General features: G+C 39.8%; 1 protein-coding gene across 1 annotated transcript; it reads right to left on the bottom strand.

Moving 5' to 3' along the window:
• Positions 1 to 130: 130 nt before the first annotated feature.
• Positions 131 to 13,154, bottom strand: def8 (differentially expressed in FDCP 8 homolog). The gene is made up of 12 exons (XM_075461871.1): positions 13,011 to 13,154; positions 11,195 to 11,317; positions 8,873 to 8,967; positions 8,601 to 8,750; positions 7,346 to 7,487; positions 5,742 to 5,906; positions 5,276 to 5,403; positions 3,091 to 3,204; positions 2,694 to 2,774; positions 2,194 to 2,334; positions 1,916 to 2,025; positions 131 to 1,652 (listed from the first exon to the last, which is right to left on the bottom strand). The coding sequence occupies exons 2-12, from the start codon at positions 11,301 to 11,303 to the stop codon at positions 1,559 to 1,561; spliced, it is 1,329 nt and encodes a 442-aa protein (XP_075317986.1). The 5' UTR covers positions 11,304 to 11,317; positions 13,011 to 13,154; the 3' UTR covers positions 131 to 1,558.
• Positions 13,155 to 15,230: the final 2,076 nt, after the last annotated feature.

Below are 15,230 nucleotides of genomic sequence, written 5' to 3'. Positions count from 1 at the left end.
TTACTGTCATTGAATTTTTATTGGTATTTTCAATGGCTCGTCAAAGCAAAATGTATCAAGATTTCTGAGCATTTTTTTACTTTGTCACTGTTGATTTTATAACCTGTGAAAGTAGACACTGCAGGTGAAATACATTTAATCGCTTTATTCATGCACTGGTAAGATGTTGTACAACATGGCTTTGCTTTTACCAACACCATGTACGTCCATTAATAAAAAAAACAAAAAACACAGTAAACCATGCTGCTGAAAATTAATACAGCCAGAATATTATTTTAAAACAAATACTTAAGATCCACATTTCCACAAGTTGACACTTTGTGTATCTATACTGCTCGCGTTAAGACAAAATTCATCACAAGCACTTTAAGACTGAAACCATTAACATGATGGTATTAGGACATTTGGATAACAGCTGTAACTTGACTATCATAGGCACACGACGTATCCACGGCTATCTGCCACACAGCACTAAACAGAGCTGGATAAAACATGTAGTAAAAGTACAAAATTATTTCACAGTTGTAAATAACAGGATAGAACAATTAACAGCTCCCATTTATTATTTTCTCAGCAAACCTTTGCTCCTTGCAGGAAAATTGATTTCACGGCAGATGAATGCTTTAATTATATGTCTGTTGCCGGTATATGTATTTGAGTTCTAAAAAAAATGGCTGGAACGACTGTGTGTATATACATATATTGTATTTTTTATGTCACGCAATTATAAACTAATCTTTTTCCTAGTATGAGGGGTGGCTAAAGGAAAATTACTAGCACTCAAAGTGGGCCTTCACTGTGAAATAACAAGCAAATGGAACGCTGAAAAGAAATATTGCTTTAAGGACTTTAAATCTAAATTTGAGACCTCATGAAATGATAAAGAGATCAACAGATTATGACCCCAATCAGTGAGCTAGCCGATGAGGGAACACACAAACAATCCAAACATAACAACTTATGTAATGAGCAGATGCTCGGAGATAACAGCACAGGGAAAGGCCGCCCACTTGAACACAGGATCGTAATGGAAAGCATACAACAGGGTGCTGAAAAGCAAATGTCTGATTGACATTTTGAGTCAGTCTATTGAAATCTGGAGATGTTATCTGTATAATGTAATTCCAAACCTTTTAGTGTATGACAACCTTTAAGTTTAAGCACTCTGAAAAGTTGGCTGTATGGGTTAATGCAGCACATCGTTAAAATACAACTCCTGCATGCGCCATCTCTGCTAAACTGTTCATGTTTTTATAGATGGGTGATTTATTTGCAAAAAGGCATGCGTGCACACACACAAACACAACACAACACAACACGCTCTGACCTGACGCATACATACACAGTGTCCAATACTTCAAATTCCGGTATGAAATCAAAAGTCCAGGTGAGTTTCTAAATACCCTGATTCATTATGTAGTGAACAGGGAAGAAGAGACACTGCAGCAGAAACAAAACTAACTAAACCAAAAGATGGTTAGTTTTAACAGTTTGATCAGACTTGCTTGATCGTGAGGCAAAGTGTAACATCCAGTAAATCAGAGGGTTCTTTCTGAAGCTATGTTTGTCGCACATCTGGCTCCTCGTCCTGCTTACGCTCCGTCATTCGGGCACATCGTGGACAAGTTGTGGAGTTGTCATAGTAACAATCCCTGCAGAGATGCATAGCAAATGTAAAAAAAAATGCATGTTAATCATGTCAATTTAGGTAATTCGTTATTTTCTGTGTCAGGTGTGATGAATTTGGACAAACCCATAAAACTGTTTTTTTTCTACAACTCTCAATCTCAAACTACATTAAACCAGCAAGTGGACTTCTAAGAAAGGTTTTGCTTCATCGTGAATACATTTGAAGCTCTACACAATTAGATCACTTGGGAGTATTTTTCTGTTTAAATGGTTGATAGTAACTTACCTGTGGAAGACAGCAGAGCAGTCATGGCAGACTGAGGTGTGACTATCAAAGGGGAACAGGATGTCTCCCTCCTTGCAAAGCTCACACACAAATCCTTTGGCCTGACAACGCTACACACACACATGCAGCACACAAAGGCAAAATGCCAGAGGAAAAAAGGGTCATGTTCTCGTATTTGTGTTGGAACGTCTACAGTTCTTAATAACTATTTTAGAATCTCTTAACTATTCCATCATAGTACTAGTACTATGAACACATCTATCACAGTATGAGCTCACCTCACAGTCTAGTTTGATGTGCTTAGCAAATGTGGTGTGGATCTCAGTGAGGGAACAGCTGAGTCTGCCACTGGAGATGTCAATCAAATCCTGTAGTGAGTACATGTCGTCGTTCTCAACAAAGTGCTGGCGATCTTGGAGCTTTAGATTAAAAACACAGTGCAAAACGTATTACACCACTTTGCAGGCAATCTGAACACAACAAGGTTCAACCTTGCTGAGAGAAAATGCTTTAGGTCGGTTTTTAACAAGTTATACAAAGTTCTAGAATACTAAATGTAAAAATAAAGCAGGCAGAAACAAGAACAAACAAGTTATACAGACCAACTATTCACATATACACAAGTTCAACATTAACAATCTTTCATGACCCGAGTCCAAGTTCCCCACTTACACCACAAGGTGGTGCTGTTGTGTAATGCTACAACAGCCCGTTGTGGAACTGACAACATATTTTAAAGTACTGTAATTGTAAACATATTGTGTAAAAAGTTACTCACCTGCAGTAGAAGCCGAGCTTCCATCGCCTCCTTGCAGGTAATAAAATACGGTTTCATCAACAGAATATCTTGACGAAGTTTCTGAAAAGGACAAAGCCGAACATAAGCAAAAAACACACAGAGCCCTCAGACTCTTAACGCACTGACTTGCAGTTTATGTTCTCTCTTCCTGCATGAGCAAGCAATGCTTGACACTAATGTTTTGGGTTTTTTCTCACTATAATTATCATCTGCAAAAAGGAGAAGAAGAGCTAAGCAGATTTGGTAAGATAAATCATCTTCACAACAAGTACAACGAGGGAGTCAAAGATAATGAACTCCCTGAAGAATTTGAACACCTATACTTCAAAATGCTCCAACCTTCTGAAGGGTCTTCCAAAAAAGTCAAACTACCCACCCTGATCTCTACCAGTTCCTCCACAAAGTTGAATAGCAGCGGGTTGATTTCCTTCAGCCTCAGCACAGGTCTGGGCAACATAAGTGCCAGGTAGCGCATTGAGGACCGACAAACCTGAGAAAGAGACACACCATCAGCTAACAGACTGGTTGCACATGCTCACATAAACGAACAGAAGCCCTTTCATGGTAGCGTACTGATGTGGGTTAAACTTGCATTGGAGGACAGCTTGAATAAGTCAATGCATCCATTCTGACAAGTTGAACAACCCCCCAGCTGATCTGGGTTGAAGATGATAGGAGGTCAGATTCTGCCTGGCTTTCACAAAGAGATATTTCTATTAGATGAGGGAATTCAACCTACTGTGACCGAATTTACACAACAGCAGTCTGACTCTCCTTGATTGATTTTCTCAAACCTACAAATGCTCTTTGTCTTTGCCGTAGATGGCACGTTCTCCCTCATTGTGTAATGCTCCTCATGACCGACATACTGACTGCACTGGTGGAGTGCCAGGAGTTTCTTTTATGTTTCTGTATGGTAATTCTGTACATTTCCTAAGTTTGGCAGTGAAATGTACAAAATAAATCTAAAACCCGAAAAAAGTTTTACATTTGAGTGTCTTTAACATGTTTACTATTCCCAAACACTCATTTGCTGTTTTGTCTTTGTCTAAAAGATGAATAGGTCCATGCGTGAAATTCATTTTGTCTGCAGCTGTTCGCTGTGTGCAAAGTAAATTGCCAATTTAGCCCACGGCCCAAGTTTATTAACCCTACTTGTACTAATTGAAGCATCAACATGTCAGCTCGCTGCTTCTTAAAAGTTACAAACACTTTGCAAGTGTTAATGTACTAAAAGAAGCCTTTAACAAAATTCAGCACAACAAAGTGTCATTATCACACTTGTACAATTAAAATGGAGCAAAGAATTCAAGAGCTATAGAAAGTTAAATTATAGCCTTCGGCCATCTATGTTAAAGCTGCAGTCGGCAGGTTTTCAAAATTGCGAGTCTAAAGTCGGAAAATTTCGAACTGATACAACTTTCAGGTCCCTCCCCCAACCTCTAACAAGCTCCAAATCGCCCCCCAAACCCCTCCCCCTCTGTGGACGAGGTTGTGCACGTGAGTTCACACCAGTGTGAGCGCACACAAGCTGGGGCAGACTCACGCTCAGCAGCGTGTGCACAAGCTGTGATTGACAGGTAGGATTCCTCCACCCTAACTTGATTGGTTAAAAACAGCCGGGAGCGCTCGGTTTTTGTAAGCATGATTACAGGCTTCAGAGGGAGCTACAGATTTCGTTATTTTTCCTAAACAGCCTATTTAATATTCTACTTCCAGAATCCCATGACAGTTCAAGCTAATATGACTAAAAAAAAGTTGCCGACCGCAGCTTTAAGAGAGTGAAATGACTGATAAATAGCCTCAATAATAAGTTGTGTTTCATTTCTAGTGGGTATGAGCAGCAGAATCCTGCGTTTATGTGTTAATTAGTATTAGGCTTAATGCAAGCGTATATTATGGTCTATCCTAAGGCTTAATTAACTGATTTGGGCTAATTAAACAGGTGTGTGATTTTATTTGGAAAGGTCAAATATAACCTCAGATCAGTGAGACTGTAAAATGGGCTGAACTAAAAACCACTAAGCCATCCAATGTGCAGTTCTTCCATTTTATCTATGTTCACTCTCAATATGGCTGGATAAATGACATAAGGAAAGTTTTAAAATATATATATACATATTTGAAAATCAGTAAGATATATAAGAGGCTAGAGAGGCTACTGATATTTGAATGTGTAACAGTTTTGAATTCCATCCTGATTCGGGCTATTTGTTTAATCAGCTAAGTTCTCCTTAAAACCATAGCTTCAAAACATGCCAACCTAACTTTGAAAGCAACTCTTTTGGCTCTCAGCTTCCTTTGCTTTACTTTCATGGCACCAACTGAACAATGGAACACACGGATGGTTTGGTATGCTGAACGTCACTTCAGGTTCTCATTTGACCGTATCAAAGACAAAGTAAAAACGATGTTTAGGCTGAACTGGCTACTCGAGACTCAACAGACCTGAACGGGTCAATGCACATTATGAACTACTGTTTGTGAATTTCACTTTATACGTCCGCCCTGAGACATTTTTACACGCTGAGCGTATTTTTTGGTGGGGCTCTTTGTGATACCTTTCGTGGTTCAAACTCCCAGTTGTGAATGACACGAGCTGGGATGATGGCTGTGTCATTCCAGTGGCACGTGCTGCAGTAGTACTGGCCTGTGTAGTCACATTGTCTGGCCTCACTTGGTACACCCCCTGAAAGAAAAATAGGCACAGTAAAGTCAAACTGTCAAAAAAAAAAAAAAAGACTAAAACTATACTCCACCACAGCAGTTAAGTCAGATGTTTGAGTGTGTTGTGCTGGTGGAAGCTAACGTAGACTTTAGTAGCTACTATCAACCTGAGAAGCAATTACAGAGATCTGGTAATGTTTTAGCTTTTTTTTTTTTTTTTTTTTCCAAACTTCTAAACCTCAAACTGAACCAATGCCGCCAGAAGTGACATCACACCACCTCTACTCATATTCATGAATAACACGTAAAACATTAGTGAGCTTGAACAACTTACCGAGCATCGTAAACAAATGTACTCACTCAGGGATATAGGTGTGCGACATTCTGCACAACGGTAATCCTGCCGGTCCAGTCCTATTTCTGGACAGATGCTGAGTTCATACTCTGACTGGTGGCTGACCTTTGACCTGACACAGGGCTTCGTGATCAGGTTCATGCACCTGCTATGGCAACGATAATAGCATCCTGGAAATAGAAAGAGACAAAGGCATGGCCTGACATAGGAACCGAATTTAAAGAAGTGGGTGCAAGGTAAAAATGACTGTCTGGTCTTTCACTGGCACAGATCGGTGCACTTTTTAACTCAACGTTAGCTTTGAGAGATCTAAAAGCAAAGCTCTGAGTTACTATTCACTACCCAAAGTCTTATCTTTAAAATGACCAATGATGAATATGTCAACAAAAAGCAATTTCTGGATATTTGGACATCGTCAGATCAAAATAAAGCATATACATTTCTTATCTTCACATCACTCTTCAGACTGCTGTGACTCTGTGGTAGTCGCCGCATTGAAAACTTTCCACTGTATCCGACTATAGTAATTACTGTTTAAATAACACAAACTCATGGTAAGCTTTAAACACATAACACTGTGTCCAGTGGACACTCATTCGTCATGTTGTGATTGGCTGCACAGATGGAACATTCTTATCATACACTACATACGATGTTCAATGTTATTTCGTCACTTCTGACTCAGGATGGTTGTGGTGAAGCAAAAAATTACTTTAGATGAAAAACTGAATAGTTTTTTTTTATATATCAGCTGTACACAGTCTTATTGTGTTCACTGCATATTTAAGTGTCCATAATGCTGATATACAGTCATTATCAGGTGACACCGGGACACTTTTTCCAACTGTAAATCCCCATTAATGCAAATGATCATTATCACTTATTCGGACTGTGACTGTACAATCACAGGTCTGTAGGCATCCTGTATCATATCTTTCCATCCACATTCTAACAACCAGCTGATGCTGCATCAGGTCGCAGCTGAAGAAATGTGTATAAAATCGAATGCAATATAGAGCTCCTACAGGATTCCAGCTTTATCAACTTCAGTTAAGGAAAAAAATCTATTTGGGTAAGCGATGAATGAGTGGACGACACTAAATTACAGTTAACAGTGTTAACTCTCCGACTCTGTAACCCACCGCCGTTCTTTCTTTTTCCAAGATCAACGTCATCACCTGCAAAGGCACGCGTTAATTTTTTCGAGCAACACTGGATCAAAACGGTGGTTCTGCTCTTTCTTTTCCTGTTGCCTTGACGAGTCATTGTATCAGAGCGCCGCTGTTGATGGCTTTTTAATCATACAAGCATCAAAACTCTACTGATTTATCGGCTGTACTGCAACTGAATGTTTCCAATCTCAGAGTTCATCAACTCAGACTCAAGAGTAGACTCGTGGTTTGCTAAACCTTCTCTTCAGAAGAGCTTTAATGTGAGGCTGAGCACAACACAGGGATGTTCAGATAGTGCTTTGATTACAAAAAGGCCTCTTTTTTTTTTTTTAAACAATCAAATAAAAACGTGTCACTCTTTTGTAGGCACTATGGGTTTTCAATTTTGTCAGTAACAAATCTCTACATTAATACATCAAAGGTATATTTTGCCTCACCTGTGCAGGTATACCAGGTCTGGATAAGACCCCAGATGATGGCGCTACACTTGTCACAGGTCTGTTTCACGCTCTTGCTCTTCTCCTTGGAGAAGCGGTGCTCTAGTAGGATTCTTAGATTAGGCTCATCTTCCTCTGGGTCCTTTATAGAAGGAAGATTTCAATAAAACACGATGTCAGATGCAGCTGCTTCACGTGAAACAGTTGAAAAGGACAGGAAAATACTTTAGGCGAGAGGATATGGATGTTAGGAATCAAGCTCAGCAATCAGATTTACTTTGATGATGTATGGTTGGTAATTTAAAAGTTGCAGCCTAGCTCAAAGTAAAGTTCCTTCAGTGCATTACTGCAGCCGTGACAAATGCTGTAACATATTCTGTTAGTTCACATTAATCAGCACGACAAATTGCCTGAATGCCACCAACACAGTTTTATCACAGATTTTGGAAAGGTGGACAAACAGCTGAGTCATCAGCACAGACAAAAACACCCAGGCTGGGTATGGCTACACAACAAACATTTCATTCATTTAGATAAATTGATTAAGACATGGATGCAGTGCTATTTCTCATCTTCACATCAGACGACAAGGATGAACTTTTTGAACCACGAGAATGTCTGCAATGCCCTCTCTAACTGAACTCATAAAAGGGCAGTAGCTTAGAGGCCAAAAGGGCAACGTGTTGTTAGCCTAGTGGGATTCCTTCAATCGTTCCAATAATCACGCGTCCCCATGGGACAGCTAAATATATAATTTCCTTTAGGCAAATGAACATTCCCCGCATGGGTAAATTGAATGCATGTATGGTTTTGGTTGTTAAATCATTTGGGGTCACCAGCCAGTCGCCAGTTTATTTGTGTGCTGACTTAGACGAGTGTGAGCCTCACTGCTCCCCATACCTGCCATTACATCAGCAAACCAAATGCATTACTCAACGAAAAACTTCGATAGGAACAACTTGAGGTTATTACTTTTAGTCAAATGATGTATGATCCAATGGCTGATGAAAATATTAACCTGCAGTTTACATATTAGCCAAAAAGTTCAGTTTGAACCCTGCCATTAGGCTATTCTTAGCATGTCAATATTGCACTTTACAAATGCCCTTGGAAGCAGGTCAGGAAATTATTCTTTCATTCACATTTAGCAAAAGCTTCTTTTTTTTTTTCAGCAGTCCATTCCTTGAAATCTTTTACTGAGGCAGCATTAACAACAGCAGGATCAATATCGTGCCATCCACTGCTCAGTCCCCACCTTAAGTTCCTGCAGTTTGAGGCGAAGGTGGATCAGTTTCACCACAGTGTCCTTTTGTCTCTCCGAATGCTCTGGAAGCTCCAGGATCAGCTTCTTACACTCCTCTATTGCCAATTTCAGGTGTTCAATGTCTGGTGCCACAATAGAGCCCTGTAACAGCAATTTGGGAGGAAAAGAAGAGAAAAAGAAATTCTGCTTAAAGGGAAGCACCTGTATTTTTTTCAATAAGGAACATTCTCATTGGATGACAGCAGGAAAAATGCATGACTTACCATAGGCCTTGAGAAGTGGTCCTCAGCTAGACCAAGATCCATGGTCCGGTCTGAACTGTGGGTTCTGGACCCTGAAAACATTTCAGGTCTTGCTTCTAGGAAGATGGAAAAGTGACAAAAAGTTCTTCCAGTGAGCAAACCGCGCTCACAATGATATGGCAACTGCACACAGTCATTTATACCAATTTGATACACATGAGAATGGTCGCCCTACAGTCGAGATCTCACAAGAGCACGAAATGGAAAACCGAAGGAGTCACTGGTAATTGTCCTATCAGCTCTAGCAATGTGTAACAAATCCACCTGACAACACATGCGCCTACTCTGTCATTAAAACAGCTGCCCTCCCTGCCTGAGTGAACTTTGAAGTGTTCTGCATTGTGTTACAGCCACATCTGTGTTTATAACCTGTTCCTGTTCCTGTGGGTATAAACTACGCCACAGTACAGCATAGGCTATTTCCTTTGTGTCCAGCATGGACAACTCATCGTTACTCCTGTTAACTATTTTGTACAAAACTCTGTTTCATCTGTGCCAGAAATCTGGCACCATAGCACAGCATTTCTGCTCAAAGTTTGAGTTTTGGTTACTGGAAAACACGACAACACTTTGGAAAGCTGTTAAGGCGAAAAAGTTGGCAATTTTAAGCGAGTTTACATGTCCAACAGATACAAAAGCAACAAGCAAGCGGATAAACACAAACTCTGAAAAACAGAAAAATTAAAAAATTTCCATTGGGTTAAAATCCCTTGTGCAGTTGAGGTTGGTGCAGGCAATTAAATTGAACTTAATTAGCTTAAAACAACAGCTGTCTGTTCAATCTGAGGAAGCGTGTGGTGATTTTCAAACTGCAGCTTGTAATTAGCTACCTTAGACCATAAGCAACTGGTGTTATCTGGTCGTAGCACACCGTCTCGTGTCACTATCGTCACTTTCCCTCGCAGGTAGTCTGATCATATTCAAATATTTACGCAAACAAAACATGAAGTTTTTGCTAAAATATCTTTTTGGGTTTTGAATTGAAAATAAAAGAAAGGAACATTCGGAACACATGTGGGAAAAAAAGCTAAGAAACTACAACAGAACCGAAGGTACAAGGCTACATCTCAATTAAAGTCCAAGACAAAAATCAACACTCAAAAGACACCATGTGCCGTGACTGTCGGGATAAACAGTGAATTCAGTGAGAATCAACAGGGAACTGAACTGGAATAAAATGAAAGCAAGCACATACATCTCAATGTGGCTTCAGTTTATTCTCTGATCCATTTCAAACTACTTCAACTATTTCACTTAGCAAACCTGCTGTCCACCTAACTAGAAAAAAAGTGCAGGCGAATGCCGTTACCTCCATACACGCCAGAGCAAAACATGTCAATTCAGTTTTCTGTGCCAGACAGAAAGACACATTAACCGGGGAAGAAACGATCGCAGCACAAGAATCAGCACAGCCACCAGTCTGAGGGTTTTCCTCGTGTCATTGGTGTAGCTCCACAAAGAAAGGTCTCGGATTCCTAAATCCTAACAATAAAGGGAAGTGTCACTGAAGTGCAGCTCACTCTTTAGAGTCTCATTTGCTCTCGTTCGGCAACAGAATTTCCCACTTCCCGTTCCACGAGCTTAGAGTCTGTCACAACAGTCCGACAGTTCTTGTTCTTTACACAGAAGGTTCTTGTTTTGCAGGAAAATATTCAATTTGTGTCAACAGTTAAAAATGAAAAGGAGGTCGAACTCTGTGTGCATGGGGAGCAACTCTACGTCTGCGAACAAGTGACATTTAAGAGAAGCAAAACATCTGACCTCAGAAAACACCACCCACTGCAACGCCAATCTGTTGAGTACATGAGAAATCTATATACTATATCACATATATCACTCAAATATTTCAACTTTATTACCAAGTTCACAAAGCAGAAGAACTTAGTATGAGCCGAGCAATCACCCCTGAGAGTCCAGTCTCTGGAACATTTGCACATCTTTACTCAACTATGGCTGATAAAACCAACTTGACTTCCTATTTTCGTAGCAGAAAACTGATAAAAGAAATTATGTCTACCAAAGCATATTAGTCAAAGTCAAAATGTTCATCATCAAGATAACACAGCGATGAAGTGCATTATGCAGAATGAGCTCCCGAGAGTTTTCTATTTCAACAATTAGTATCAATTAAGAGTCACCGTAACAAAATAAAAATAAATAAATAAATGAATAAAAAAAGAGAGATAAATCTCCTGCCGTCTTCTTGGACTTAACTTCATTTATGGAGGCAACGTTAAAGTCACTGTTTCTACTCTTGCAATAGTGGTGATTTAGCAACTTTACCATGTTGGGGGGGTGTCTTGCCTTCTTGAGGACCATCTTCTTCCTCTCCACGATCGAAGGGATTGAGGCGAGTTTGGCGGAAAAGTGCAAGTCTCTCATCATACTCCATTTCATTGGCTACATCTACAGAGAACAAAACGCGTTACTGTCCATCTGCTTTGTAATTGTTTAGGGTGAGGGTGAAGTGCTTTCCCATTCAAGTTCCACTTAAACTCCTTCACTCTTCAGGACCTAAGTGCTGTTCAGCATCCATAAGAATCTCAAAGAGATGGGTTTCGTACAAATCCATCCGTTTATCAAATGCAAAAAAACAAAAAAAAAAAACAACAACAACACAATGTTGGCATTAGGTGTATACCACCTTCTTTTGTGCGCTAAGAAAAACCCATACTGGTCAAACAACAATTCTGGCACTTTTGTTGGTCAGATTCTAAAAGGTACGGCCACATTTTCATGCAACAGAAAAAGAAGTCGGTAAAACACTGGCTCATTCACTTAAAGCTATGGTAGGTAATCCTAGAGAGCTAGCAAGAGAGCTAGCAAGATTCGAAAGTGTCCCCTCCTCTAAGCTCCACCCCCCCCTCCCCATTCCGTCAGTGCTTCATCCAAAGCCGGTAGAACCGCATGCGCACACGGAGCAGGGAGCCGACAGAGGGGGGCGTAGGCAGAAAGCAGAGGCATCTGATTGGTTTTTGTAGGCGCTCCAATCCGAGATCAGCGGGACGCTGATCTCGGATTGGTCAGCTTTTTCTCAGTCCTGCAGCTGCCACAGAGGTCTGATTATTTTCGTCCCTTTTTCTAAATACATCTTGTATAGATTTCTCTCAGGACAGACGGACCATTTCACCCAGTATTACAAAATGTGTTTCTGAACAGGATTACCAACCATGCCTTTAATGAAACCAGTTTCAGTCCTTTTCATGAACTCACCCTCGCCCCAAAGCTTTGGGGTCGTTATGGAAAATGTACATTTAAAAATAAAAAATAAAAAAAAAACATACAATGATTACTACATTTCCTTTTACATTTCTTTGGTTGGAGACTATGAATATTTGAGATATTTCTTGATGCGTCGGGTCAACTTAATTTCATTTGTTAAGATACATTTATACATCCAGGAATGGCAACATTTCTACTTGTGAAAAAAATCATAGCTATTACAGCTTTTTTGGAGTCTTGAAATGCAAAGTTAACAAATGAAAAGAAGCTGATGGAAGCATGGAACGTCCTGATTCAATGTCTTCTGCAATGAAAAAGTATATAAAAAATAAATAAAAATAAATGCACAAATACTTTACATTTTGTTTCTGATTCGCATCTTCCGTGCAGTCCTAACTTTTTCTGACTCAGAGTTGCAGATATCAACTCTTTGTGCGATAACCGCAAAACATCAGCTGCGTATATCCTACAGTCTCTTTTTCCATTTTTATAAATGCGACAGTAGTTAAATGTAATCTACAATCTCGTCAGATTATGTCCGTTTCTTACTGTTTACTTGTATCAATATCTATTGATATCTTGATTTATATCCTCGTTTTTATTTGTATATTTTGTACTATTCCTTGTATTTTCCTGTTCACACACCCACACCTGAGTCTGTCCCATTAAAATGTCATTGTGCTTGAAATGTCTTTGAACGTATATCTTATCTTGTCGGGATTTATAACGGCATGCTGCCAGTATGAAAGGGCAATTCGACATCACTGCAAAGATGTCAACAGCTAGCTAATGCTAACGAGCTAAGCAGCATTAAAACGAGCTGGTGCTCTTTTGTTTTGATGCTAACACTGGCTGATTATTGGCGTTTTTAGCTTACCCCGTTTTTTCACCGCAGAATCATCGGTGATACCGCAGCAGTTAAATATAGTGTGTGGTCGACTCTTGGGGTCAACATAGACGGTTTCCCCCGTGTTGTTTAGCCCCTGTCATCGGCAACATCTCAAGGCTAAAAGGTGTCAAGTCGGGATTTCCAGCCATTTCCGGCTGGTATTTTCAGAGTAAGAACATTTAGCCATAATCACGAAGTAGCTGTGTGATATCATTGGGAGAAACTGACGTGGAAACAGACACTGAGATTAAACTTGTATCCGAATATGAAGATATTGTTATTCTTGAGTTTCTGTTTTACATTGCGCTAAATTACCTACAGCTTTATGCTTTTACTTAGAAATCAAAGTGACCATTTCCTGACAGACTATTTCAAATGGCAGCAGGTACATTAGAAAGGATCTCTTCCTCAGAGATAAGAAAACGTCCCCGATGTCCTGTGGGACATTTCATTGGATGTTTCCCAGATCACCAGACAATACCTCTATATTAAATTAGAGGATAAATTAAAGTAAATGCATGAGAGAATTGCGCTTGTCCATTTATCTTTATAGATTACAAACAGCTGCCCTGTTTGCATTGATATGATGTTTCCAAGTGGTGTTGTTGTCGCCGTTCTGTTTTGTTTGTTCTTCTCCCACATAAAATTCTGAGTCATATGGGGTCCTGCATGCTGTGATTTTGGGACTTGAGGACGAAATACACTGGTTTGATGCCATTTGGCTTTATTATGCAGTGGTGATAATATCTTTTCCTAGAAAACTAAGGGGTTATAGTGTTCTCATTGAAAATGACACACACACACACATTCACCAAGTGGTAATTACAAGAAGAAAAAAAACACAATGTTCCTCTGGGCTTTGGGCCACAGTGTGTGACAAAACTGTGTCAGTGTGGCTTGTTTTCCACCACAACTCTGTTGGAGGGATGGGACACCATTCTTCTTTAGTTTCAAGTTTTATCGTCATATACGGATAACAATGGGACATCGTTCCAGGTAATGACATTTTTGGACTCAGAGCCTCCCCAAATGTTGCACATAAAAGGAACAAAAAAAAACTTCTCTGCTTTTTGGTGGTTTGATTACAGCATTGGAGAGCACATCCAAAATCTCCCGAAAGCATTTAGTGAGGTTGAGAACTGGAGGCTACAAAGGCTATAGGCCTATAGCATATGATTCACATCATTTTTATACCCAAACCATTCAGTGATCTTCTGTGCCCTGTAGATTGGGGCACTTTCCTCTTGACTTGAAGCTGTGAAACTTCCATTGCTACAGAAATGTTTTATAACAAGATATAAGTTCTCTTTCAGGAAAACTTTATATTGATTTTGAATTACCTTTCCTTCTGAAGAGAAAAGCGGACCTCCAGGGTATACAAGCGCCACCAGCTCCCCCCACAATAGGAAACAAATATTCAGCCTGCACGTAGTCCTAACTTGCTGGTTTATGGCGCAGCAACTGCAGATTGACTCCAGTGTGACCTGTGAACTAGTTTCATTACGTCTCCCACAAAGAAGTGGCCGCAGCTCAGGAGATAGAGAGTCCGAAACTAATTGGAAGTTTTCTAGTTTGATCCCAACTTCACCACATCTCATGGTGTCTTTGGCCAAAATATATAACCCCATGTTGCCTCCGATGAAATCACTTTGGATGAAAGCATCTGCGAAAGGAAGTATTGGAAATGTAGAAGAGCTTTGCGAACAAAATGTACTTTAAAATCTAAGCAAAACCCTAATAAGATATGATTAAATGAACAAATACTTGGAATAAATAGTGAGCATTTGACACTGCAATGATTTTTGTACATGTTAAGTATTATGTGCAATTGTCCTCATAAGGAGCCGATGGTGTTTTGAGAAGAGTATTTGAACACTACTCAGTTATGGTGGTTTCGCAGAAAAAATGCTCTTGGGAAAAACATAGCTTACGGTAGTTTGGTTGTTCCTGGAAATTGTGATCATGTGGGGATCACGTTGAAGCCTGGATTTAGAGTATTACACAGAGTATAAAGACAAAATTACGACACATCTACACGGGAAATTCAGCACTTCAAAATCGAAATCAGCCACTCCAAATGCTCCTTCGTCACCCTAAAAATGGAAGACTCTAATCTGCCAAAGACTTTTGAGACAAATCATTTTATATAAAGGACACGTTGGTCATCAGCGATTTTTTAAATAAGAATAAGCGAATGGTGACCTTTGT

This window comes from Odontesthes bonariensis, chromosome 1, assembly GCF_027942865.1.
Source record: "Odontesthes bonariensis isolate fOdoBon6 chromosome 1, fOdoBon6.hap1, whole genome shotgun sequence".
Classification (NCBI taxonomy): domain Eukaryota; kingdom Metazoa; phylum Chordata; class Actinopteri; order Atheriniformes; family Atherinopsidae; genus Odontesthes; species Odontesthes bonariensis.
Note: the sequence above shows the minus strand (reverse complement) of the source record. Positions and strands in the feature narration are given on the sequence as shown.

What these genes read in the sequence shown, in the direction of transcription:
- def8 (XM_075461871.1), bottom strand. Translation starts at nt 11,303, where the DNA reads ATGGAGTATGATGAGAGACTTGCACTTTTCCGCCAAACTCGCCTCAAT. An exon ending in TCAAACTGCAGGAACTTAAG is followed by an intron (nt 7,488 to 8,600) that starts GTGGGGACTGAG and finishes CCTTCTATAAAG; the next exon opens with GACCCAGAGGAAGATGAGCC. An exon ending in ACATCAAACTAGACTGTGAG is followed by an intron (nt 2,026 to 2,193) that starts GTGAGCTCATAC and finishes GTGTGTGTGTAG; the next exon opens with CGTTGTCAGGCCAAAGGATT.